Genomic DNA, 27008 nt, shown 5'->3' on the forward strand with positions numbered 1-27008 from the left:
CCGTTCCACTGCTGAGCAGCTCTTACTGCCAAGAGAGTTCTGATCTTCAGTCAGAATTTCCTTTCTTGTAACTTGAAGCTACTGTCTGCCCCCCCACCGCCAGCCTGGTGCCAGGGGATGCCCAGTGGGCACAAGGCTGCAGAGGTTGCAAGCCGGCCACACACCCCAATGCCCCCTGGCAGAAACGCCAGCTGAGATGTGCACACCCCAAAATAAAAAGCAAACAAACTAGCTCCTGCCTCTGTGTTAAATGTGCAGAATTCCTGGTTCACTGTGGGGCTTGGGACTGGAAATGGGGGGGGGGGCAGAGGGGAAGGGAGAGGAAGTGACTCAGCACCAGTAGCTGTGGTTCCCAGGCCCCCAGCAGCAGCCAACACAGGGTCCTAGTGCCTGACGGGCCTATCTGAGGGCACTTTTGCTGTGGTTTCACAACGCAAAGCAACAGCCCACAAGCCTGGCAGGACAGGCAGTGGGCAGCACCTGGTGCGCTGATGTTCCCAGCTCCACAAGGGCGCTATTTGTGTAAAAGGAAAAGGGCAGAGCACAAGGCCTGGCCCCAATCCCAACCTCAGGTAGCAAAGCAGCTTCCAGCCTCAGCGCTCCTCCACTGAGCCAGAATGGCTCCTCCCCAGCCCTGGAAACAGAGATCTGCTGAGCTGACACTAGCAGGGGCTTCTCCTGCCCCAGCCCCATTTAGAGCCCCAGGGGATCCCAGGGGTGAGGTGCCCCTCATGTTGCAAATCAAGGCCTGCCTGAGTGATGAAAGAAAATATTTCTTTACGCTACAGGGGCTGCGAGAACACTAATTGCCAAAAATTGGGGGGGGGGGGGGAATAATACTGACAAAAAAAGAATGGCAAGATAAATTATTGGATTATATAGAATTGGCTAGAATGACTGGTGTATTTAGGGGTCAGCCCAAACTAAAATTTCAAACAGATTGGGGAAAATACAGAGATTACCTTAAAAAGCAGTGCCCTCAAATTAATACTTGGACTTGTTTCGATTAACTTCTGCAAGTAAATTATGGTGTAAAAGCTAAAAATGGAAAGAAAAGGGGGTAAAAATGAAATAAGAAGGAAACAGAGAGATGAGGTTCTGTGGAACTTCTGCGTTCAGAGGCAGTCTACCTTCTGGCCAGCAGCTGCTGAGACCAATAACAGAAGAGAGCCAAGGAGGAAACAATGTCCCATTTTGGATGAAGGTGCAAGGCAAGAAGACTCCAGGGCAGGCGCCCCCAAACTCAGCCCTCCAGATGTTTTTGGCCTACAACTCTAGCAGGACCAGTGCTCAGGGATGATGGGAATTGTAGTCTCAAAACATCTGGAGGGCTGAGTCTGAGGAAGCCTGAATTCTAGGAGGCAGCAGGCGGAATCTCAGAACTAGGTTCTGCAAGATCTCACCCTCCAGAACTTGCTTGCAGGAGGAAATGGCCAGAGAGCCCCCTCCCTGGGCTGTTTTGCCAGCCCCTGGGTCCCGGGCTGCTCTGCACCAGCTCTAAGGCAGAACACACACCGAGTGGCTCTGATCTTGAATACTTCAGAACCCGTGCAGATTGCAACAGAAGTGGCAATCTGAAGCAGGCAGCTCAGAAGTATCAGCTCCTTCTGGCGTCTCTCCTGGAGGAGAGGAAAGGGACGTGGCTGGATCCTGCCTGGGATGCAGAGAAGGCCGCTCAGTCACGCCTCCCCAGAAGGGTCCAGAGAAACCCCTCTCTGTCCACTATCAGAGAACCTAAGGAGAGCCTGCAGGATCAGGCCAAGGCCCGTCTAGTCCTATTCTCACAGTGGCCAACCAGATGCCCCAGTGGGTGACTCTCAAGCAGGATTCGAATACAGAGCAGCACTTTCCCTCCCTGCGTTTTTAAATTGTATTTCAATCAGTTTGTTTTATATTTGGTGTTAGCCACTCTGAGCCTGGTATTGGCTTGGGAGGGTGGGGTATAAATAAAATTTATTATTATTATTATTATTATTATTATTATTATTATTATTATTATTAGGAGATTCTCAAGCAGGACTCAAACACAAGAGCAGCCCTCTCCCCGCCTGTGTCTTCCCGCAACTGGGGTTTGGAAGCACTGCTGCCTCCCAGAACATGGGGCCCATTGAGTAACGCGACCCACAGAGAAAGGAAGGCAGAGTCTGCACTGAGAGGAGATCCTGAAAACCCCTGCTTTCCCTTTATTCTTTCTCTAGTCAGTTTCTAGTCCTTAAGATGACAGAGCAGACAGCTTTAAAATGTGTGGGAAGTTGTAACTCTTGAAATCCCAGAAACTGGAGGAGGAGGAGGGAGCTGGCTAAGGTCCCCTGGGGTCTGGCGAGATGGACATGAGACGCTGCCTGCCTCCTTGCAAGGCCTGTGCTGACTCGCTCTCCTCGCTTCTCAGGCCAAGGGGGGGGGGGAGTTTCTTTTCTTTCAAACTGGGGACTGAAACTGGCGACTTCTGCAAGCCAAGCCAAGCCTGGGATGAGGCTCCAGCCTGTCTCCTTCTCCCTAACCAGGATTAGCAGAAGCAGAATTTTGCAAGCAGTAAGAAAGAAGTGCAGAATAAATTATGCCTCCCCCTCAGAGCTCATTTGGGCATTTTATTGAAGGTGAAAGGGATGCCTAATGAACACGGTGAGAGAAAAGGCGTCTGCATTTGCAGGATTTAGAAAACGACACAGGATTTGATGGGTTACTTTGAGCCTAAGAACCCTCCTGCTTAGATCAGGCTGAAGGGAGTAACCCTGGATCAGGACCCTCTTTCTACGGGGGCCAAGCAGACGCCTCTTCTGGAAGCCCACAAGGGAGCAGGACCTGAGGGCAACAGCAGGCCTCTCCTGCCCTGTGCTGGACAACAACTGTCCCTCAGGAGCATCACCTCCTCCAGGTGGGGAGTCCCAGCAGAACCACCAGAGTCAAGAGCAGGGCCATTTTTCTAGAAAAAGAGGTGCCAGAACTCATCTTGAACACCTCCCTTGTTCTCTTACGATGGCAATGGTGCCCACCTGAGCCAGTTCCGGTGGGTTCTGGCTAAAACAAAGCCCTGGTCAGGAGTCACTGAGAGCCTCCATGAATTTCTCCAATCCTCTTTTAAAACCACCCTGAGTTTGTGTCCATCACTACATCTTGTGGGCAGGAGTTCCACAGTCTAACTATGCACTGCATGCAGAGCTTACTTTCTGCTTCACTACATGGCCCCGTTGGGTTCCACTATTATTCAAGAGAGGGAGAGCAGCTTCTCCCTATCTGCTTTCTCCACAGCTTGCGTAATTTTAACGTACCCCTATTCTTTATACACCGTTTTTCTAAACAAAAAAAGGCCCCAATGTCGTCAGCTTTCCTCCTGGGCGAGTTGCTCCAGCCCTTTGGTCAACTTGGCTGCCCTGGTCTGAGCCTTTTCTAGCTCTGTGGGCTCCCCTTTGAGGCACTGGCAGGCAGAACTGCCCATGGCGCTCCAAGCTGTGCCACAGATCTGCATAAAGGGATCTTGATTCTGTGCAGTGCAGCAGAGCTCCCACTGAGCCCTCACCCCCTCTTGCTCCTGGGCTAGGCACCCTCCTCCCTGCCCCAAGCAGGCAGAGGAAGGTGCAGGGGGGCACCCAGAGGTCTGCCCCCCCCCCCCGCATGGCCACTTGGCTGGGGCAGAGCTGCCTGGCTCCATCTCTCTGCCTGCAGCAATCCCAGGTGGGGGGGCTGTTTACCATTTGGAGGAACTCCACAGCCCATGCTCTATCCTGCCCCCCCCCCCCGTGTGAGTCTGGACCAGCAGGAACATAAAGGGGGTCCCCCTAGGCAGAGCACCCTGTCCTTTGTACCACGCAGCTCTACAGGAACGCCTGCCAGGCCACTTGCCAGAATCAGCCACAGCAGCAATTCCAGCCGCACTGCAGCCTTGCAGGGCCATAAATCCTGGTGCACCAGCAAGGAGGATGAGTCTGGCCAGCCAGCCAGCCAGCCAGCCAACCCTCTGCCATCTCCCAGTCTTGCGCTTGGGGGCCTGGCTCTCTTGCTAGTATCTCCATGTTCCTGCATTGCGCCTCACCCCATGCACTGCCCCTTCCACACCAGCTCCAAACAGGACCAATGACAGGCAGGAGCTACACTGGCCCCACTGGCAGGCACAGGTGGCTGCTGCTCCTGCTCCAGCAGGTGCTTTCCGGCCCCCCCCCCAGGCTAGAAGGAGCAAGGCAGGGCTGGGCGTGACTCGCAGGAGCCCCAGCTCGGTGCAGCAGACAGCCAGGACTGGAAGAAGGCCCTCACACAAATCTATGGCGGGACCACATTCGGAATATTCTGTGTGGGGAAAGGTTCAGAAAAGGGTCACTGAAACGATCAGGTGGGGGGAGCAATGGAGCAACTCTCCTCTGAAGAAAAGCTGAAGAATTGAGGACTTTTTAGCTTAGAAAAAAGGCAAGTCAGAGGCAGAGAAGTTTATAAGAGAATGCATGACCTGGAGGAAAATAGAAAGAGAGGAGTTTGTCTCCTTCTCCCACATAACACCAATTAAGTCCTTCTTCACACAGCACAGTTAACCTGTGGAACTCCCTCCCACAGGAGCCAGTGATGGCTTTCAAAGAGGATGGATAAATTCATGGATGATTGGGGGGGCTATCAGGGGCTATTATTAGCCAGGATGGCTGTGTTTGCCTTCACTGCTGAAAACCCGACAGGAGGGGAGAGGGCTCTTGGGGTTCAATTCTGCCTGTGGATTCCCACAGGCAACTGTCTGGCCTCTGTCAGGGCTTCTGCTGCAGCACGTTCTGGGAAGGCAGAGCAAGCAGAGGATGCTAAGTCAACCCCCCATGTCCCCCACCCACAGGAAAGCATACCTGGCTTATTTATTAGATGTTCAGACCACCTTTTATCCCATAGAGTACCAGGGCAGTATTCAAAAAGCAAAGGACTTTGTTGGCCCAAAACTGGAAATCACAAGACGTTCCCACCATTGCGGGGTGGCAGACGAAAATGACCGACTATGCGGAGCTAGCCAAACTGACCGGCAGGATTCGGGATCAGGACGATCAGAGATTCCAGGAAAATTGGAGTAAATTTATTGTATACTTAAAGGATAACGTAAAAACTTAAAAGACACTAGCAGGATTGAAGTAATTCCTACAATGTAGATAAGATAGATAAGATGTAAAAAGTTAAAATACGCAACTGGATTTGATAAGGGATACCAACTGAAGGGAAGGAGGGAAGTTGCAAGCTCGGCAGAGCAAAAAGGTTTATGTGTTGATTAATGTATTGTAGGAATGAACATGTAAAGAAAATGATACAAAGTTACGGGGGGGGGGGGCAAAAAGCAAAGTCAAACCAGACCAGACCACATAAGTAGCTGGCATCCGTCTGTCTCGGGAGACAAAGGGAGAGTGTGCCTTGGGGTGAATTCCACCCTTGGCAAGTTCAGCGCCTGCTTCTGCACTGTGCAAAAACTAATTAAATCCAGGACACCCCACCAGAAGAAGTAAATAGTAGCAGACATGTTGTTTTTAAAATGCCCAGATCTAGGCTGACAAATCTTCCACAACCATCTGCATGAAACAATCCAAGTTTTGACACTCTGGCCTTTGGCAGCCCAGCCCCCCCCCCCAATGCTGGGCTCTGGAAATATTACTGAGGGCCTCCCCAGACCCTCCCAAACTCTCACTTGCAGGAACTGCCTTGCATGCAAAGAAACAGGTGACACAGCTCTGGTTACTCCTGCAAAGGGAGGGGTGTGGCAATTGCGGGGAGGGGTTGTGGAAGCATTTCTCAAGAGGCAGCAGACACTCAGCAATCCCCCCCCCCCTCAAAAGTGAGCTCTGCAGCTACCAGCAGCGCCCCTTTGAACCACTCAGTGCAATGGCCCACGTTGGCCAAAACAGCTGCCCTACTTGAATCTTGGAACAACCACACATAACAGGGGCAGACCTAGGCTGGCATCACCCACAAGTCGCTGCCAGATGGGGGGGGGCATGGCAAGGAAGAGACAACTCCCAGGTGGAGAAGAGCCTGGTGGGGGCTGAACTTTGCCTGCCCCTTTCAAGTCACGCTTCCTGCATTTCAGGGGGTTGGACTAGATGTCCTCAGGATCACTTTCAATTCTGCAAGTGTAGGATTCCACCTGGTGGGAGGAACATGTCAGACATCCGTTGTCTCGTAGCCGCAGAGCCACAACGCAATGCCACACACGCTTCTTCTGCCTTGCACAAGATCGGGAGGCAGCAGGGCTTCTCCACCTAGTCCCACCTGGAAATGTGCCCCCCCCCCCAGCAATCGCAGTGGGGCAGCAGCCAGTGGCTGATGCAAGCCACACTCAGCTCTCCAGGGGGCTAAGAGAGCCTGGGCTGCCAAGGTGGTTTGGGGGGAAGCCAGAGCCATGCAGGGGCCCCTCCCTCTCCAAGCAGCCCCTGGTTCAGCTGCCGGGACCAGGACCAGGCAGCAGAGGCCCAGCCATCTCTCACAAAGGCACCCATCCCTGGCTGGCAAGTGGCAGGTGCCAAAGCCAGAGTGGGCGAGAGAAGCCTTTGCCCACGTGGCACCTCCCTGAGTCTTTGGACCACAAATGCCACCAGCTGAACAGGTTGAGACGGAGGGGAATCGTAGTCCAAAGCCTCTGATAGGCACCAGGTGGGGGGAGACTGGGCAGCAGTGCCAGGCCAAGGGGACCCAGGGGCCGCTCCCCACTCAGCATCACCCAGGAGGTCATAGAACTTTAGGACTGCAGTGTTGGAAGGCCCCCCCCCCCCCCGGGTCATCCATTCCCTGACAGGTGGCTGTCTAACCTCTGCTTGGAAACCTCAAAGACTGGGAGTCCACCCCTTTCTGAGGGGGAAGGTTCCACTTTCAAACAGCTCTCACAGTCAGAAAGTTCTTCCTGAATGTTCCTACTCTGCCATCCTGACTGCTGCGAGGATTAAAAAAAAGGGGGGGAAGGAAAGAGGGAAACTGCAATGGAACAAATAAACTGCAGATTTCTGGGGTTCCCAAATGAGCCCCCAATTCCCAGCCCTGAGAGCTGAACTTGGCACAGCCCCGCCCACCTGCTGTCAGTCAGGAAAGGGGGAGGGCAGCCTGCCTGTCCTTTGAAGGGCAGCTGAGAAGCGTGGAGGCAGCTCCATGGGACTCGGGGGGGGGGCACGGTACCCCCACTCCCTGCCCATCATCCCTGAGAGAAATCAAGGAGGACTTTGGCAACAAGGGCAGCCTATGGGGGGGGGATGCAGAGGAAGGTGGGCCAGAGTAAAGGTAGGAGGGGCCCCAGGAAGCTTCTAAATAGCTCCCAGGTCCCTCTCCCACCATAAGCAGGCAATTATCTCCCTTTGAGAGGAGACACACTCCTCCCCCCCCCCAGAAACTGCTGCCCAGCATCCTGCCCAGGGGACCCACTGCCCACCCCCAGCCCAGCCTTCACATGTTCTGCAATCAGAAAATGTCTGGAAATTGGTGGAGGGGGGCAATGCCAAAGACTGACAGAGAGAAGCTGCTCTCAGGGGTAATAAATAAATCAGAGTGCCTTTGTCTAAGTGGCCACAACCAGCCTGAGCTGAAAGGGGAGGGGTTCGGGTCAAAGGGCAACGGCATCCCACCTCCCCAAAGTGGAGCTAAAGTGAAGAGGTGTGCATTAGGAACTGAGCAGAGAGCATCTCCAGATCAAAAGGGTTCCAGCTTTCTCAGCTCTCAGGGGGCCAAAAAATGTGCCCTGGCTAGTTTGAAGCCCTCAAGGCGTTGTCCTTGGCCCAGGAAGGCAAAGCAAGTGAGGGGGGGCTCTCCTCCCCAGCTCCCCTCAGTCACTGGCAGAACCCAGGAGGGGGAGGCAAAGGAAGCGACCCCAAGCAAAGTCCGCCCATTGCTCCATCTGGCTCAGGATTGTGCCCACTGACTGGCACCAGCTTTCCAGCATTTTAGATTTTGTGCATGAAACTTCCAAGGAGAGAAGGGGGCAAGGGGGCACCTATAGTGAGCCCCCCCCCATCCCTGGCACACACAGCCCAGCACCTGCTCCCCAAGGGGCAACCCTGGTCTGCTTTTCCCTACTCCTGTCAGTGCACAGCACCTTGTGGTATGTGGGGCCCCTTCCTCAGGCCTCTGCTCCACACCCTGCCAACTTCTGCCCCCCCCCCCACAGAGCAGCCCCAGACCCCAAAGCCTCGCCCCTTAATCGACAGCAGCTGCAGAGGGAGGGAGCAACCAAACCCCCAGCTCAGCTTCTCCTTGGAGCGACCCGGACAGTTGCAGCTTCTGCTTCCAATATGGTCCGTTTTGATTCCCTTCTCGCTTCACCAAAACCAAAACCTTCCCCAAACAGAAGCGAGCCTGCCCTGCTGTTCTAAAGAGCAACGCGCTTCTCGCGTTTCCTCCGATTTAAAAGGACAGGAAGGCGGAATATCGACGTGTTAATTGATTTTACTAATTGGCCCCGCGGCCCCCAAGCCGGCCCTGCCCACTTCAGCGCGCTAACGGAGCGCATGAAGGGAAAGGGCAGCGGGGCGGCGGCGGCTCGGCCAGGACCCTTCCTCTCCAGCAGCGCCCCGGGGTCTCGCCCGCCCGCCTGCCTGCCTGCCTGCCCGGCTCCCCTTGGTGGGCCAGACGGCGCGGCCTCGCTCCCCGGCGCCCGGGGCTCCGCAACAGGTCCGGCCCGACGCAAACTTATGCCCTATTAAGGGAAGGCGGCGGCGGCGGCGGTGCGTGGCGCCCATCGGGCACCGGGAGCTCCCTGGGCCGCCCGCCCGCCCGCGCCACGTGGGGCGCGCCGCCCGCCCGCCCGCCCGCCCGCCTACCTTTGTACTTCTCGCGCACGTCCTCGTAGGCTTGGATGAAGTCCTTCTCCTCGGGGTTGGGGGGCAGCAGGCTGAGGTTGAAGGTGGCCATGGCGCGGGGCGGACTGGCCGGCGAGGGGGCGCCCGGCCTGCCTGCCTGCCTGCCTGCCTGCCTGCCTCTCGGGGGCGGGGAAGCGCGACGGGGAGGGAGGCGGCTCGGCCGGGGAGCCAAGCCCTGCAAGGACATTCCAGCTGCCGGCCGGGCCCGACCCTTTAAAGGCACCGCCGCCCACGCCGCCCAACCCCGGCCGGGGCGGAGGAGCGACGGGGCGGGCCGGCCGGCCGACGGACTGCGGAGCACCTGCCACCTCGGGGCCGGGCCTGGCAAGCGAGGGCCGTTGGGCCGGCCCGCGAGGTGGCGGCTGGTGCCAGGGACCCCGCCGTCCCCTTGGGAAAGAGGCGACGCAGGGCCACTTCCAGACTCCTCGGAAGAGCCCAGACCTCGAGGGACGAGGCCACGGGGAGATCCCAGCTAGCCCGGTCTCCTGTCCTCCCGGGGCCCACGGGGGTCTCTTCTGGGCCTGAGCGCAACTGCAGCTGCTCTCCCCACCTGCAGCTCCCCACAGCTGGCCCTCAGGCGGGGAAGAGAGGCGGTAGCCATTGTGGCTAGTGGCCTGCAATAGCCTGGTCCTCCAGGAATTTGCCCCCTTGCCTTTTAAAGTCTCAGCCATGCCACCTCTAGGGGGGGAGGGCTCCATAGGGCGCAGGTCAGGCCAAAAGGGCCCATCTGGTCCAGCATCTTATTCTCACAGTGGTGGTAAATCAGGACCAGAGAGCAAGGGCCCGCTCCGCCTCCTCTCTGGGGACGCAGAACAGAGCCCTCCTGGCTACATCCACAGCCCTCCGTCTCCTCCACGAATCTGTCTAAGCCTCTTTCTAAGCCATCCTCTCCATCAATGACACCAGAGGTGTTGGGTGGCCATGCCTTGTGACTGGTATGGGGAGGGTCTGTGCTGGGGGACCCTGGAACCCCAAGAAGGGGACCCCAATCTGAAGACTGGCCGGCTGCAGAGGGATTTCCAGGGCAAGAGTCCTCCTCCTGTGGATTTCTCCTCCATGTCCCCCCACCCACCCCCAGTTCTGCCTGAGCCTCTGGCCCAGCCATCTTCTCTTGGTAGCAGGAGTGTAACTCGAGCGGGTGGGTGGGCAGGCGGGCTCCCCCTCCCACAAAGCCTAGCAGGACAGACAGAGGGAGAGAGACGGGGCCATGTGTCGTTTTATTGCGCCAACCCGCCTGCCCCACCCCCTGCAAGCTATGAGGCCAACAGGTATTTATAAAGCGCCCGCTCTGACTCCAACAGGTTCCAGGGATTTTTCCAGCAGAGTTCTTTCTCTCCAACCCCCCCCCCCAAACTCCGCAATGGCCAATTATCCCTCGTCTTCCCGCAGCTGGCACATGTGCCCCACCACTGACGTCAGCGGCAACAAAATAGCCCCATGGCTGCACCAAAAGTCCTGGGAAGAGTCCACAGACGGGGGGGGGGGGGAGAGTGAGAACCCCAGCGGGATTATTTGTGCTGCAGAACTCAGAGTGCCCCCCAGCCTGGCCCAAGTATGCGCTATGAAGTCAACGGTGCCCTCTTAGGGAATGACAATCGCATCGTGTTCCTAAGCCTGCAGGACAGAGCACAGTGGCACCAGAAAGGGCGGCCAGGGAGCCAGGGGGGTTGGGGCAAAGCAGGGGGCACAATTCAGCTGGGGAGGGGGTCACCCAGGGCATTAATTCAGGCAGGACTTGGAGGACCAGCTGGCATAGGCAGGGCTGCCCACCCACTCATCCCACTGGGCTTGGTTTTGGGGGTCCTCCTCTGCACCCAGTTTGCCAAGGTCTCCTGTATGATGGGGGGAGAGGAAAGGTCAAAGGTCAGGCTCACTCCTGCAGGGGTTGAGAGCCAGCCTGAGCCCCCTGCTCCAGCCCCAGAAGTCATGCTCAGACTTCTGGCGTTGGCCCCCTGGCGGTGTGCCAGGAGCTCCTGTGACTCAGCCCTGGGGCAGAAGGGAGTGGCGTCAGGTGGACTCTGGGCAGGCTGGGGCCATGCCAGGCTGATCACTGGCCTTTGACGGGAGCAGGCGTGCCAGAAATCAGCCGGGGAACTCCCCTGGGGTGCCCCGCCTGGGTTACCCAATGCAGCGCCACAGAGGGCATCTGGAGGGGCCAAGAGGGAGCCTCTGCCACTGGTCTGAGCCAGCTGCTGGTGGCCTGAGGGCAACCAGCAAATGGGTTGCTCAGGGAACTCCCCATAAAAGCTCCTTGCCAGCCGCCAACTGCTCGGCTCGGCTGCTCCGGCTGCGAAGAAGCAAAGGCAACCTGGCCGGCCCTTTGGAAGCAGCGCCAGCGAGAACTGAGAGAAGCACCTCTGGGCTGGAGGGAACCCAAAGGCCATCCAATCCAGCCCCTCCCCACCCCCATTCCCAAGACAGAAGATTCAGAAGAGCTAAGAGGAAGGACTTCTGCATGCAGGGTCACCACAGGAGGCCACCAGCCTAGAGGGATTTATACAAATTCAAGGCAGGGGGCCATGGAGGGCTCTGTTCCACCCCCACAACTGGGGGCAACAATGTTTCTGGATACCAGATACTGGAAACCACAGGAAGGTTTCCCACAGGCCTCTGGACGGCCACTGTGAGAACAGGAGGCTGGGCTAGTTGGCCATTGGCCTGATCCTGCAGGCGCTTGCAATGTTCACATGATCCTTTCTATGCACTTGGGGTGCCAGTGCCTTAATGCAGGGCCCACCCTCTTTCTTACCCATCATGAAGTTAAGCTAGGCTCAGTGTTGGGGGTCACCATCAGTGGTCCCTCCTAACCAGCAAAGGGACACACACACACATGCAGCACCCCAGAGGCCTCTGCCCAGATGACTCATGCTAGTAAGCCAGGCTGCCTGCCAGATTCCTTTCCCAAGCATCATCACTTCCCAGCTCTTCCCAGTGTCCCTTTTGAGCTTGGGTTAACCCCGTGGGAGCTGAGCTGCATCCCACACATCCAACCATCACGAAAACGGCAACTTCGCTCACAGAAAAACCTCGTCACGCCTAAGGCAAAGGAGAGTCCACAGTCTCCCAGGAGAGACTGCTCCACTGTCGAACCGCTCGTGTGTCGACACTTAGGTTTGCAAGAAGCGCACCCCAAGGGCAGAATTGGACCACGACATTTCCCTGGACCTCGGTAGGGAGAAGCTGCATGTGGCAGAATTACACACACACACATGCACACCTCCCCCAGAGGAAAGAGGCTCAAAAGTGCTTAATTGTGCCTGGATCGCTGCCCTCTAGTTTTCATGCCCCCAGCTTGGGATGAGAAGAAAAGGGAGCTCTCTTTGGTTGCCAGGATACCTCCTTCCATGGGAAGAGCAGCTGCCTTCTGGGAGCTGAGGGGCCTCCTGACATCCCCCCCACCGGATTCCTAGAGCCAGGGGCAAACATTTCAGCCACAAGGTCACAAACTCTGCTTTGCCAGGCTAGCCTGGATCCCTGCTGGGAAGAGGAGGAGGAGGAGAGCAGGGACTTGGGTCCACTTCCACGCTGGCTGGGCCTGGCAGGAAACTCTGGACTCCACAGGCCAGCGATCAAAGGGCTCCTAGGTATGAATAATGACCCCCACCTGCATTCCAGAGCAGGGATCGCCTCTGAACCTTTGGCAGGAGGAGGGGAGGAGGCGCAAACTTGCCAGACAAGAGGCTTTGCTGCCAGTGATCTAGGGGTCAAGCACATTCCTCTCCCAGGAGGGGAATCCCACAGCCCTTCTGGCTCCTCTTGGAATCACAGAATTATTGAGTTGGAAGGAACACCAGGGGTCATCTAGTCCAACCCCCCGGCAATGCAAGAACCAGAGTTCAAGTGTCCCTGACAGGGGCTTGACCCTTAAACACCTGGTGCCTTTTGCCCCACCCTCTTTGGGGCACTCCTCTTCCTGGCGACAGGTCTCCTGGCAGACATGGCAGCATTTCACAATACAGCCAGGTGTGGGGCTGAGGGGTTGCACCTGGGCGAGAAAAAGTCCCTTCATTTCCCTGAAAATAGGGCTGGGCCTTTCAGGGCTCCTCCTTCACCACCACCCCCAGGGATGGCTGGAGGGAGGAAACTGGCTCTCTTACTGGGAATCAGCCTCTACCCAGAGTGCAGGAGCAGGATGATGCCCTTCCAGGCTGGCCCCCAGCCTCTGCCCAAGATTGCTTAAGGCAGGTGAGTGACCTGGGGGGAGGGAGTGTCTGTCTAGGGAGGGTGATGTCATCTCTCCAGGTGGGTGCTATTTGCCGAACCTCTGCACACCAAATAAAGAAGCTTTTCAGACAGAGAAACCCACTGAACAAGCCCGGCCAAGAGGGAGGCCACACCTGTGTGCAGGGCGAAGGGTTAAGCCGCCACAGCCCTGAGATTGCAGCTACCCAAAAGAAAGATAAGGGAGGCTTCTGAGTCCTCCGGAATCCCCCCTCAGGCTGGAGGGAAGCAAAGCAGGAGGCTTGAAGAAGAATAAATTCCGAAGAAAGAAGAATGGCAGACGAAATTAATGGACTCTGCAGAATTGGACAAAATGACAGGAAGGATTTGGAACCTGCGGGACCAGAGATTCACAGAAGATTGGAAGAAGCATATAAATTATTTGAAGAGCAACTGTAATAAACAAATTACGCTAGTAGGACTACGAGAAGGAGAAATATATGAAGTGTTACAAAGTAGAAAAACAAAAAAAATTCCTTCCAGTAGCACCTTACTGGAAGGAGTTTTTTTTGTTTTGACTATGGCAGACCAACACGGCTACCTATCTGTAAAGTAGAAAAAGATAAAGATATTGGTTATGTGTTTGAAATGTAATAGGGAAAATAAGAAATGCATACTAAGAGACTATATTGGGAAATTTTCACACAGGACTGATGGAAGTAAAAAAAAATTGAATAAGATGTAAGAGTATGCTTAATTATTGTTGAAAATGGTATGTTAAAAAACTAATAAAAAATTATATTTAAAAAAGGAAGCAAAGCAGGAGGACCACAGAATGGCAGAGTTGGAAGGCATCCTCAAAGGTCGTCTAGCCCAGCTGAAGAATCCCTGACGGAGGCCACCCAACCTCTGCCCTGAAACCCCCAAGGAAGGAGAGCCCACTGCCTCCCCAGGGAGTCCGTTCCACAGCTGAGAAGCTCTCATTCGCCAGGAGCAGAGAGAGAATCACCCCCAGTTTCCTCCCTTGAGCTCCCCCAGGGCGGTTTCAGAGGCTCCCCTGGGACTCGGATGTTTCTCAAAACTGGGGGGTCATAGCATGTCCCTTGGAGAAGAGAACACAAGCTCCCAAGCTCCCCAGGGCCTGCCAGAACTGCAAGTTAAAGTCAGAATATCCCTTGGATAAAATTAATAATAATAATAATAATAATAATAATAATAATAATAATAATAATAATAATAATATTTATTTATACCCCACCCTCCCAGCCAAGACCGGGCTCAGGGTGGCTAACACCAAATATAAAAACAATTGATTGAATACAGCTTAAAAAACAAGATTAAAATACAACATTGAAACATTAAAATGCAGCCTCATTTCAGTAGAAACTCAAATCAAAAACTTTTTTTGGGATGAAAACGTCAAGTCTTCACCAAGGCTAACTTTCCAGACTGGTCCTACGTGGGCCAGAAAAAAGCCAGGGAAGTCCCCAAATAGGAGTTCCATCACAGAAGGAGAAAGGAAAAAGAAAGAAAGGGGGGGAGGGAATCAAATTGATTCCAAGCCAAAGTGAGGAAAATACACACATTTTTGCGCCCTCAAGGGGTGTCCACCATCGCTAGTGAAAGACAGACAGGAACAAAGTTGCTTTCAAAGCAGTGACTTCAACACACACAAATGGGGAGTTCCTTGTACAGTCAAACCTCGGCTGTCGAACATCATACGTTATGGAAACCCGTTCAGCTTCCAAAATGTTCAACAACCGAGGTGCGGGTTCCGATTTGCTGCAGGAGCTTCCTGAACTCAGCAGAAGCCAAGTCGGACGTCCGGCTTCTGAAAAACGGAAGATTTACTTCCAGGTTTTCAGCATTTGGGAGCCAAAACATTCCGAAACAGAGGTGTTCGGGATCCGAGGTCTGACTGTACATAAAATATGATGGTTGTTTAGTACTGCTGGGCCCTGAACCAGCACCGGGGGGGGGGGGTTCTTCTCCCCATCACCCACTGTGCCCTTCAGAGACACACCTGCCTTTGCCACCTGATCCAAAGCGCCACCGAAATAGCTGGAGACTGAGGAGCCCTGCCAGGCATTGTGCAGGGGGCACGGCAGGCGGGGAGAAGACCCTCTCCAAGGACAACGGGTGCTGGAAAGCAAAGGGAGCCTTGCTTGGCCACTGCCTCACCCCACTCTGTCTGAGACCACTGAGTAATGCTGCCCTCCTTTCCGGCAGCAGTTCAATGGATGCCGGAAAGCGAACCCAGGACCTTCTGTAGGCAAAGCAGATGATCTCTGGCCCCATCCCCAAAAAGATCGCCAATGGGAGCGTCTCACAGAGCCAGGTTCAAAGTCCTAATAATTTACAATGCCCTGAAGAACTTGGGTCCAGGGCACCTCAGGAATCGCCTGAACCCTTCTGATCCAGCTCAATCACTGAAGGAAGCTCATTTTACAACATCTGCCTCATTGACCCGGTCCTGTGGAACTCCCTGCCAATGGAGATTCAGCGGGTGCCATCTGTGCCAACTTTTAAAAGCTTGCTGAAAACTTTACTCTTCCATCAGGCCCAAGCAGGCAGTTAATACATCCCTTCCACAATCGTCTCCTGATGTTTGTGTTTAATTATTTTGCTTTGAACTTGTTTCTAAGTTTTTTCTTATTTTACTGTGTGGCTTTGTATTATTGTAAACCACTGTGATAGAAATGATACAGTGGTATGGAAATGTTTTTTATATAAATAAAGAGTCGGACCCCTTCCACTCCCCCTGGCAGGTAGCCAGACCTCTTTCCCCACGAGGAAATGCCCACAGCCAGGAAAGGCTCCCATGTGATGAGTGCGCATGCCAGAGAATTCCTCCAGGGAAGACCATCTCACCTGCAGGCCAGGAGAGGCTCCGCAGCCTCCATGCGCTGGCATCAAGACAGCCAAAGCCGGGAACCTGAGACAGGTGAAGCCAAGGACACAGAGGGAGGGCCCAGAGAGGGCAGGACTGGGTGATCCAGGCCCCTTCCTTCGCAGGGCTCTCTGCTCCCTCAGGCATCCCTGGCATGCCACCCAGGCCCAAGTCCTTCAGCATTCAGAAGTGGCACCTGGGCAAAGCGCCAGGAGGGGCACAAAGACAGGCAGAGGAAACCAAGTGCCCTCAAGCCTGTGGCTGGAGCCTGGAGGGCAGGGGCACCCAGAGAGAAGCTGAAGGGGAAAGGGGCGCCTCTATGGGATTCAGAGCTCAGCCTCAGTGGGAAGAACTGCAGCCCCTGGTCTCCCTAGGAGCAGAAGGAAAAGACTTCGGGGGAAGCCAGTGACATTCTGCCCACCAGAGAGAAGAACCAGGGAGCTGGAAGGGAGAGGCCAAGGGTGCCCCCCACCCCCCACAAGGCCAGGCCAGGCTCCAGCCCTCAACCTGCCAGTGCAAGTCAGAGCACACCACAGGGCTGTAACTCATCAGCAGAACACCTGGGTTCAGTCCTCCGCACCTCAGTACCTGATGGACCACCTCTCCCCATAGACACTGACCCTGCACGTATCCTTGGAGGCCCTTCTCTAGGTGCCCCCTGCCTGAGAGCTCCAGAGGCCTTTTCTGTGGTGGCGCCCCATCTGTGGTTGGCTCTCCCCAAGGAGGCTCGCCTGGCGCCATCATCCCATGTCTCAGGCGCCAGGCAAAAACAGTCCTCTTTACCCTTCGGCCATTAAACAGTCTATGTGCCGTGGTGTCCAAACTTTTTTCAAAGAGGGCCAGATTTGATGAAGTGAAGGGCTGTGGGGGCCGACCAAAGGGCCATCCAATGTTGTTGAGCTTCTCTTAGGATTCAAGTTGTTGAGGGTTTTTAGGATTTTACCCCAGGAAATAAACTGCCACAGGGGCCAGTGGGCCGGATTAGGCCCTCCAAATAGACTTTGGACATGCCTGGTCTATGGTGTTTTAAATGTGGGGGGACTATTATCATGATTATTCTATTATTACGCTATGTATTATTCTTTATTATTATGCTGCGCCATGTTCTCAATATTGTACACTATCTGGCCGGACTGAGCAAGTGAGCCAGGCCAGGAGGTGGTGGACTCTCCTTCCTTGGAGGATGGGTGGGGTATAAGTATATTATTATTATTATTATTATTATTATTATTATTATTATTATTATTATTATTATTATCATTATTATTATTATTATCAGTGGTTGGGTGGCCATCTGTCATGGATCCTTTAGCTGAGACCCCTGCATTGCAGCAGGTTGGACTAGATGACCCTCGGGGTCCCTCCCAACTGCCATTCTATGGTTCTGGGTTCAAATCCCTACTCAGCCATGGAGCTCACCGGGTGACTCAGGCCAGGAGCTGCTTCTCAGCCGAACCTACCTTGCAGGGTTGTTGCAAGGATAAAAATACGCAACCCGCAGCGCCGTGTCTGTGCACACGCAGGTTGCAATTCAGCGCTTCTGTGCATGTGCAAAGCGCAATTTAGGTCTGACTGTAAATAAATGGGCTGTCTGTGGGTCCAATGCCAGGCCTTGCCCTCCCTCCTGTGGGGCTGAGGGAGGTGCAGAGAAGCTGGGCTGGACACTGCCCAGCCTGAGATCAGGGGAAGGACCCAGCCGGGAGCGCTGGCCTAAGGGAGGAAGAGAGGGGGACACCGTGGCCCCCGCTCTCTGCCCAGGCGGCTCCTGAGTCTCTGCTTGGCTCCTCTGGGGGGGGGCTCCTTTGCTGCCAATGGACAAGGAGGAGCTGGGGGGGCGAAGGGACCTGTATTGCAGGGCCCCCTGCTGGAGGCTGCTCTCACTGCAGGGCAGGACCAAGGCAAGGGGCATCTCTGCCCACACAGCCACTGCTGCATCACACACACCCCACACACCCCCAGCCTCTCCCAGCAGGAGACTAGGCAAGAGGGGCCCAGGCCCCCATGGTCCCACCTGGCATAGGAGAGAAACTGGTGGGTGAATCTGTCCCTTTCAGGTTCTCTCAGTTTCTTGCCCTTCCGCTTTTCAGTTCTCCAGGCCTCCAGGCCAGTTTGCAAATTACAGTATTATTTCTTAAAGTCTCCATGCAGATCCATCAGCATGTTCATGCAAATGTCTCTCGAAATATACAATGTGGTTTTCCCTAATAAGCACCTTTCTGCACACAAGGTTATGCACACATTTTATCCCAGTACAGTTGTACCTTGGTTCTCAGACTTAATCCATTCCAGGAGTCTGTTCAGCTCCCAAAACCATTCAAAAACCAAGGCACAGCTTCCAATTGGCTGCAAGAGCTTCCTGCACTCAATAGGAAGCTGAGTCAGACGTTCGGCTTCTGAAAAACGTTTGAAAACCAGAACACTTACTTCCGGGTTTTCGGTGTACAGGAGCCAAAACGTCCAAGTACCAAGGCGTTTGAGAACCAAGGTATGGCTGTATGTGCAGTTACTTGGCTGAGAAACTGCCTTGTGAAATCAGGAGCATTTCAAAGGACTCAGGGGTCCAGTCTAGTCCTTGCCTTGCTTGGAAAAGTGGGAATTAGGCTGGGCCAGGGATAGATTGGGGAATGGAGTCCGTTCCTGTTTCCTTGGATTTCTCTCCCCCATCCTTACCTGCGGCCGAAGGGAGTGGGGGAGGGGAGACCTTGAGCTGCTGGAACACAGGCAGGACCCAAGGAGAGTGACCCAGAGCCTGCCCACTTAATTTACAACAAAGTGGCAGTGCAGAAGGATTTTTTAAATCATATCATTAAATCATATAATTAGAACCTCATTATATAAGGCCTGGGACAGGTATCACAGGTTATTGGAGCCTAAGATATCCTGGTGGGGATCCCCAGTGGAGACGATATCGGTGAAATAGAAGAATATGCATACAAATTGGGTAACCTACCAGCAACTGGTAAAAATAGAACAGGGCCAATAGGTCACCAGATTTTTTCCCCAATGAATCCAGGGACACTTTTCACCTTCAATGGATTTTGTATGGGGACTGATTTGTAAATCTGGGGACTGTCCCTGGGAAACGGGGACATCTGGTAACCTTACAATACACATATGTGTAAACCTTTCTTTCTTTCTATTTTGTAGAGATAAAAACCTCAAAAAAATTAATTTATCAGTTGTTTTTTTAAAAAGGAGAGTGACCCAGAGGATGAATGGAGCAGGATGACCCCCCCCCCATCGCAGGCAGAGGGCCAAGCAGAGCAGCAGCAGCAGCAGCAGAGGCTGGATGGAGGCCTCAGCCTCAAACAGAGCAAGCAAAGAAGACCTGCCCCACGCCCCCCTGCTGGCTATGGCAGGTGGTGGCTGGGTGTGCCCCTCCCTCTGCCAACAGGAAAAGAGCTGTGGGGCCATGCACCTGGATAGCGCAAGGGTGGGGGGGTCTGGGGTCTGGAGGGTCTCTCATTCTCACACCAACAAGCCTCAGGGGTTGCTGTGTTGTAGTGATCAGATGGGATTACCATGAGGAATTATAAGATATACATCAAGCCACTGTGTCCACGATGAATGCATTGTGTTGACTGGGTTTAATGTATGTAATGGGTTTAATGTAATGTAATTTCTGATTAAATCCCATCAGCTTCTACATTTATGCCATATTTCCTCTACTGTCCATTTCTCTTGCTTGACAAGTCAAGCACCCAGAACCCAGGCAGGCATCCTGGGTCATCAGAGACAGTGGGCAGTTTCTTTGATGTAGCTTTTCTGATATGTTAATCTTAGGGTGTTAATCTTAGGGCCAGGAAAGAGGTGAAGAGCTGAAGGTGATAATTGATCGCTGTCCTCCTGGCCATCCTTCTTATCATGTTTATTGCTTGTTTATAACCTTCCAGGGTTGCCAGACAGCACTCCTTTGTAGTTCTGTTCTTTATTTACCCCAGAAGTGCATGCTTAATTAGCTGTTGTAGTTTAACTTTGTCCCCACCTGGGGTTTGTTGAAATGCTCAGTAGAAATCTGATTGGTTTTTACAAACACTCTGTAAAAGGTTCTTGTGAATAAAACGACCTGGGGGGGTGGAGAGAGAGATTATTATAGGCACCCTTCCCAGAATTCAATCCTTCCTTTGCTTTGGGAAGGCCTCACTGTGTAAAACCAGCAACTGGCTTTGCCAACAGCCAGGAAGAATGAAGGCCAAGGGGGAGCTCTTTGCCCTCCCCTCCAACCAAAAAGAATCCCCTTACGCACATCACAGAAATGGCCAAAAGGCTCTTGAGGCCAAAACCCAAGACCTCCAACCCACCCGACTGACCACCAATGCTTGGACTGCCCCTGTGAGGCCAGCTGGAAGGAGTTTCCGGTTTGGGGGAAAGGTCTTTCTGTTTTCCCAAGGCTTGCAGCATTTAGTTTTTCAGCTTTGCATTTGCTTCTGAGTTTCATTGTTTTCCATCTGCAAATCGTTTGGTTCTTTCTCTCTTTAGCTTCTTTTAATATTGCTTTTGTTGTTCTTGTGAAATTGTGAAATTGGAAGCCTCCTGGTAGAGTCATGAAATCGAAAAGCAAAACAGATTTTTTGGTGCCAGCCAGCTGCTTAGCAGGAAGTTGCCAGTCAAAAGGAGATGGCCAGGATGCTCTGCAAGGCACCAAGGTCTTGTCCACATTGGAGCATCATTCAGCTGCTATTCCACCCCCCCTTCAAATTAGATGCAGAGCAATCCACACCTGCACATATTTGAATTTATATATGCGGAGCAACTTCCTCTTTCCTGTTCCCTTTTGGATCTGTCCCTGCCATCTGATGGGTTGTGCATGTGCACAGATCGCAGAGCATGAGCCTTGCTTTTTAAAATAAAATTTCCCACCCAAGAAGTCTGCAAAAGCACGGAGCCAGCCTACTGTAACTTACTTGTGCAAGATTTGTGCAAGTCTAAAGAGTGATCCAAAAATATATGTACACACACACAATGTGATTATATATAAATGGCTGAGCTCCTGAAGAGCTCTCACTAGCAAACTGGGGGCGGGAGAGAATGAAAGCACTTATAAATTCTCAGCAAACACTTTTCAGAACGCTGCCTAGTATATCGGGTGTATAGATTTTCAATGCGGTTTGCTTCTGCAGTTTTCTGGTTTTGATCTGAGGGATCAAACAAAAAAGAATATTCCTTCCTTCCGGAGCACACTGGAAATAGGTAAGAGCACAGCTGGAAAAGTCATGGGGGAGCAGCAGAGCCACCCACCCAGAAACACTGAAACAAATCGCTGGCGACCCCCAGCAGAGAGGTCTGGAGCCCAGTTTCCCCCTGACTTGCTGCATCTTCCCCATATGCAAGCATGGAGAACCGTGGGCCCTCCAGGTGGTACCCAACTAGAGCAAGTACGGCCAATAGCCAGGGCTACTTAATGATGGGAGTTGCTGGCCTCCGTCTAACTCAAGAGACAATGGAGTCTGCCTCCAGGGGTGAAGTCCAACCGCTGTGTTAGCAGCAGCACTGAAGTGACTTCCCTGGGGTGCAAGTTGGGTTGTGTGTCTGGAGGTCCTGGGCTGCCCAGACAACAAGATCCCCCTCTCGGCATTGCAAAGGAAAGCAGAGCGAGACTTTGGCACCAACTTGGCTGCAGGAATTGCCCAAAGGAGGCTACCAGGCACCACCCAACTGCCTTAGGGACTCCCCTTTGGTTTACTCCTGAGCCTTTTCTTCTCCCCAAAGAGATCCCACAAGGCAGTGGGGGTTTAGGACCAGAGTTTTCCTTCTCCTAGTGGGCTCCCTTCCCAGGTGGATGAGCCCCACCTGCCCCTCACGTCCCTCTTTAGTACATGCAGGAACTGTCTTCTTGGCCACTGGACCCCCTCCGGGTCTTGTTGATGGAAGCTGCAGTTCAGCAACATCTGGAGGGCCAAAGGCTCCCTATTCCTGCCGTATCAGGTAAACCCAAATTTCCAAGGGGAAAGCACTAAGCCTGGTGTTGTTTGGCAGTAACATCATGTGAAGGACGCAAATTAAACCAGGACACATGCAGCTGCAAACGCACCCCGGGTTGAGCCCACAAAGTCACAAAGCACTGCATGCCTATTAAGCCAGCTGCTAGAAGCAGTTTTGCCGCCCCCCACAGCTGTCTTCCCTGCAGGCACAGCAACATGGATTCCACATCCATTCAGAGCCCTCCCCAGGTATTTCCTGCGAGGTGCCAACCCAGACCAGGTGCCTCCCCAAGTCTGCCACCTGCTGATGACTCTGTGCCCCTTAAAAAAAAAGAAATCTACCTCCAGCCACATTTTCTCTGCACTCCTGAGCCACTCATGACAACGGCACAAGGAATCTTTCTGCATGAAGTGAGGTCTCTTTCTCTCAGAAAAAAGGGCTTTGGGGATCCCCTGTGCATAACATCCTAACTTGTTCTACTTATAATGCTTGTTTTTCCATCTCTGAAATTGCCTGAAGCCTAAGCCAGAATGCATTTTTGTTGTTTCGGGGTTTTGTTTTGTTTTAATTAACTTGGGTTTAGGTTCTGTTTGTTCCTGAACATTTCCGCCCCTTGCTTCAGGTCACTCCTTGTGACCTGAATCACTTGGGGATTCCCAAGATCTGGCCCAGACCAGCCTCTGTGTTGCCCCTGCCTCGATCTTTGGGAGGAAAAACAAGTGCGGCACATGAAAAGCGAAGCCCCAGCACACAGGCTCTGCGCTGGTTTGGAACGTGTGCGTGGCTCTGCCGGATAAGCCCGGGCTTTGAGGCTGGCTCCCCTCACGTAGGTGGCAAAGACTGGTTGGACAGCTTTCATGTTTACAGAATCGTAGCTAAGCTTTGTGCAAAAGCTTATTGTGGCCCAGAAAGATACCTGGAGCCAGGTGAGGAGGACAGAAACCAGTTAAGGTGCAGAAGGGAACTTCCCTGCTCTTGACTGTGAAGCTGAACTCGCACAAAGTTGGCAGGCTGGTCTGTGGCCGAGTTTGGTGGGGGGGCCGCCCAGGCACTCTCCTGGCACCCCTGCTCAGAATGGGCCACACTATCAGAATGAAAATTTACTCATGCCACACTGATTTTTCTTTTTTCCTGATAAGCAATACATTGGAAAACAAAACGAAACAACTCCTGGCACTGCTCGATTTATAACACAGAACACAACTGCTTTATAATATGACTAAGAGACATCCAGGAAATATAAAACAATGCACATAAGAACATGAATTGTTCCCAAATATAATATTGGTTGTTCTTGAATCTTCCTGCCACACTCGCCCTCCTCTCTTGCCGCACCCTTGGAGAAGCACTGGTCCAGGCGCATCAGAATCCCAGATTGTGGAATCTCCCGCCTGAGGGAGACGCACCCCTTTCTGTCACATAATAAACCAACCTCTGGAGGCCACCGGCTTGGGTAGAACTCGTCTGGCCTTCGGCCATGCAGGTTTTATTTGTTTGCAGCAACAACTGTCCGCCCAGTCCAAGGGGTCTCACCATCCAGTTACAAAACGATAAAACACCACAATGTTGTTTGTTTGTCTTGTAAGGCTCCAGCAAACAATAAAAAGCAGCAGACCTGTGATCCCTGCATTGCAGGGGGTTGGACTAGATGACCCTTGGGGTCCCCTCCAATGGCTCCAGGACTTATTCTCCAACAGCAGCAAAAGGCAAAAATTCCAGATCCCTTTGGCTGCCCCTATGGGCCCCCCTTCTCTCCCGAGGGCAGCATAAGAGCAGAGGGCAGGCCAGCTGGGCTTCTTCTTCCCCTGTGGAGGGGCCTCCACTGAAGAGGCCCTGCTGCCCCCCTTGCCCTCATTCACCCACCGCCCCTCAATGGACAGGACCTCTGATGTGGACCAAAGTGCATGGGAAGGGGCAGAGAGGAAAAAGCGGTCCTTAGGCTGCCCATGAGGTGCCAATTCGCTAAAGGGAAGAACCAGCGCCTTCAGTTGAGCCCAAAAATAAGGAGGAAATCAACAAAGAACAAACAAGATCTTCAAATAGGATCAGCTGTTTTCCAGGAAATGTGTGGCTGCGGCATTTGGACCTTTTTGCAGTTTCCAGAGGTGTTCAAGGGCTGCCCCATTAGAGCAGATGACAGGAGTCTAGTCTTGAAGTACCTGATGCAGTATAACACCTGCTTGGTGTGTGTGTGTGTGTGTCTTTAGCAAGATCAGTTCATGTGGCCTGTCCTGCTTCCAGCTTTTTCGACTGGACTTCCTAGCAGAGAAAGATAAGGGGCCAGGCTTACAAGGGGGGTGTGGGGAGCAGGATGCTGCCATGGCCTGGCCTGCAAACTGAGCTGGGCCCCCTCTGTCATCTCCAGGCTCTGTCGCTTGGCGCTGAACTCCTTCCATGACACTAACAAGGGCCTCACGTGAGAGGGGGTTGTCACTAAATAAGCTTTACTCAGAGTAGGCCCACTGAAATGAACAAACATGACTAATCTCAATAGGTTTGCTCTGAGTAAAGGTTTCCTAGGAGGCGAGGCTCAGCTGATGGCCTCTGGGATGTTTTATTGCCTGTGAGATCCCAGCCGTGGTCCCTAATAATGCTCTGCTAATGAGATTTCATCCTCAGGCAGGCAGAAGAGCTTCCTGCATTTCAGGCCCAGGAGGAAACCAGAGGAAGGAATATCACCCCCCCCCACCTGTTCCGCCCCCCCCCCACTTGCATTCACTAGGGGGGTTGTTAGGTGGTCATTTTCTGAAGCACCAAAATTTTTGGTATACAAAAAGCTTATTTATACAGTGAGTGTTTTCTCCTAACTTCAGAAGAATGGAGGCGTCTTGAAAGAGAAAGGAGATTCAGGGCTTCAAGTCCCCCCCCCCACTGCCCCCCTTGCTCCCTGCAGCTGCAGCAGCCCCCTGGGCTGGGGAGTTGGGACTGTGAGGAGGAAGGTCTTTCCCCCTTGCACAGGGGTCCTGTCACCCCCACTGCCCTTGCCAGGGAGGTCGGAGTAGCAAGGAGAGCAGGGAGGCCGCACCCTCCCACCCCATTTCTGACCATAACTGGCCTGCAGGCTTCCTGGCCCCCAGCACACCTCCCCCCCCCCCACAGAAGGCAGCTCCCCCTGGGCCAGAGGATGATAATTCCACAAAATAAGCAGACCGTGGGGAGGAGGACAGTTAAACGCTGCAGCTGCAACTGTTGATGACACAGCGAATGCAAAAATAAGGGCTCATCAGAAATGTCCCAACTCAGTTGTAGCAGAAGCTGTGAAGGAGGAGGAAAAGGCTAGCAGGTTAAGAGGCACTTTTGGAAAATCTCCGGGTTACTTGCCAAAACCTCCTGAGCAAACTTAGCAGTCACAGTTTGAGAGGGGAGAACCATCCCTCCCCCCACCTATCTGTTTTTATTTATTAAACTTCCACATATATATTTCAAGGCAATGTACAATCGACAATAAAAGCATCTCAAAATCAGCAGGAGAAACGCCATGCTATGTGGCCTCGCTCCGTCCTTCTCTCGATACTAGGTCACCCACCAAGGCAACCAAGGACAATTCAGTTCCAACCCTGATCTCAACCCAAATCAAAATGAGTCAAGGAGGCCTGTGTCCTCCACAAATATCTGTGTTTGTGCCCCACGACCATCTCAACTGCTCTGCCCCCAAAGGGGGTATTTGCAACAGGGTGGGAGTTGCTAAGACCATCGGGCGCAGGGTGGGTTTCCTCCGAGGAGGGGCCACCCTGCCACCTCCTTCGGGGCAACAGGCACCCCGCCCCCCTCAACACAGAAAGGCTCACCAACCCTAGTGATCTAAATCGATATATGAGAATATGCAGGAATGGTGGGGAAGTTATAACAGCCAGGGAAGGGAAGACATTGAATGTTTTTGTTAAAAGAAAGATATTGATGGTGGAAATATATTTTTGAAAGCGAATGTGATTTTAGAAATGGTATTAATGAAAAACGTAAATAAAATTTACAAAAAGAAAGAGAGGGTCTCCAACCCTTGACCCTCCATCACACCCAGCGGCAACCAGGCCAGTTTCCATCAGCCAGGAAGGGCAGCAGTCAAGAGGGCACCTCTCTGGGCACAGACTCACAAGCACCCTCTCAAGGGTGGCGAAAACGGACCCCACAAACCGTGTCTGGCTGGAGCAACGGAAACCTCACCAGGAGCTGCATCAAACGTGGCATCCGTTTCCCTACGGAGGCAAACAACTTTGCCCCCCAAGTGCCCCGTGAGCAACTCCCAAGGGGTCTCTGAGGCACCCCAGGCTCCCTCCACCAACGTGGATGTCAACCACCTACAGACCATCCTAGAGAGCTCTGCTGGGCAATTACTCAAGAGACGTGACGCAAGCCTCCGACACAACACCCAGCCCAGACTCAGCTGCAGCAGGAGACCCCAAAGCACCCCAGAACCCCTGGCAAGTGGCCCCGGAGTGCACAACAACACAATGCCACAACACGGCACAAGGAGGGCCAGGGCCAAGGATGGTGGCTCACCGAAGCTCCTGGTGCCCTCGCCAGGGTCAGCTCAGGAGAGCCGCTCACCCTCAGGGCCCCGATCCAGCAAGACCCCCTGATCTGGGCCTCCCAGCCTCAGCCCTCTCTACCTGCAATGCGGATGACGGCTCTCTCCGCAGGGTCCAGGACCGTCCCGTTGCCGGACGACGCCTTGGTCCTCTTGGTCCGCTGGTGCTTGGGGAGGTTCCAGGGCAGGGTGTCCCCCGGACTAGGAGAGCCCCCGCTGCTGCCGCTGGAGCTCTCCTCCGCCATCTTCGGCTTCTCCTTCCGGCGGGAAGAAGACATCACCTCCTGCAAGGCGGGGGGGGGGGAGAGGGTCAGAGATGCAGAGACTGGGAGCAGCCTGGCCCCACCCAGGGCCCCCATTCTGCAGGACGGCAGGGGGGTCCCCGTGGCCAGAGCAAAGCAGCTTGTTCTGCAGGGAGGGCCTAGGAGCCCCTCCCCCCCTCATTGAGGAGCAGCTCTGCAGCCCAGACAATGGCCCCTGAGGATCTGCCTGTGGAGCCAGGTAGCTCGAGCCAGTCAGCCAAGCCGCATCCTGCAGCAGGGAGGGGAGCAAAGTCCTCATCCCAAGGGGGTCACTTGGCAACCTGGCGGGAGGGAGGGGGAATTCCTGGCCAGTCTCAGAAGCCTCCATCCGAAGACCCCCAGTGGGAGCCAAGCTGTCAGCCTCAACCCCCTGCTGCCTGTCCTGGCTCCCGGTGGGGCTGCTCAGGGGGAGTTCACTT

At 53.8% G+C, this 27008-nt stretch overlaps 1 protein-coding gene across 8 annotated transcripts in view; it reads right to left on the reverse strand.

The window, feature by feature from the left end:
• The window catches only part of PLEC (plectin), a gene marked incomplete at its 5' end in the record, with an annotated part of 114721 nt that overhangs the window by 76749 nt on the left and 10964 nt on the right, over positions 1-27008 (reverse strand). For 6 of the 8 annotated variants that reach the window (XM_083748852.1, XM_083748854.1, XM_083748845.1 and 3 more), the window contains one exon: positions 26370-26571. In XM_083748852.1, the coding sequence (XP_083604978.1) occupies positions 26370-26571 (202 nt within the window). Of the gene's footprint in view, positions 1-8750; positions 8923-26369; positions 26572-27008 lie in introns of those variants that run through there. The other 2 variants (XM_083748858.1, XM_083748857.1) reach the window with 2 other exon arrangements.

Source organism: Podarcis gaigeae (assembly GCF_964106915.1).
Source record: "Podarcis gaigeae genome assembly, chromosome: 7".
NCBI classification, from domain to species: domain Eukaryota; kingdom Metazoa; phylum Chordata; class Lepidosauria; order Squamata; family Lacertidae; genus Podarcis; species Podarcis gaigeae.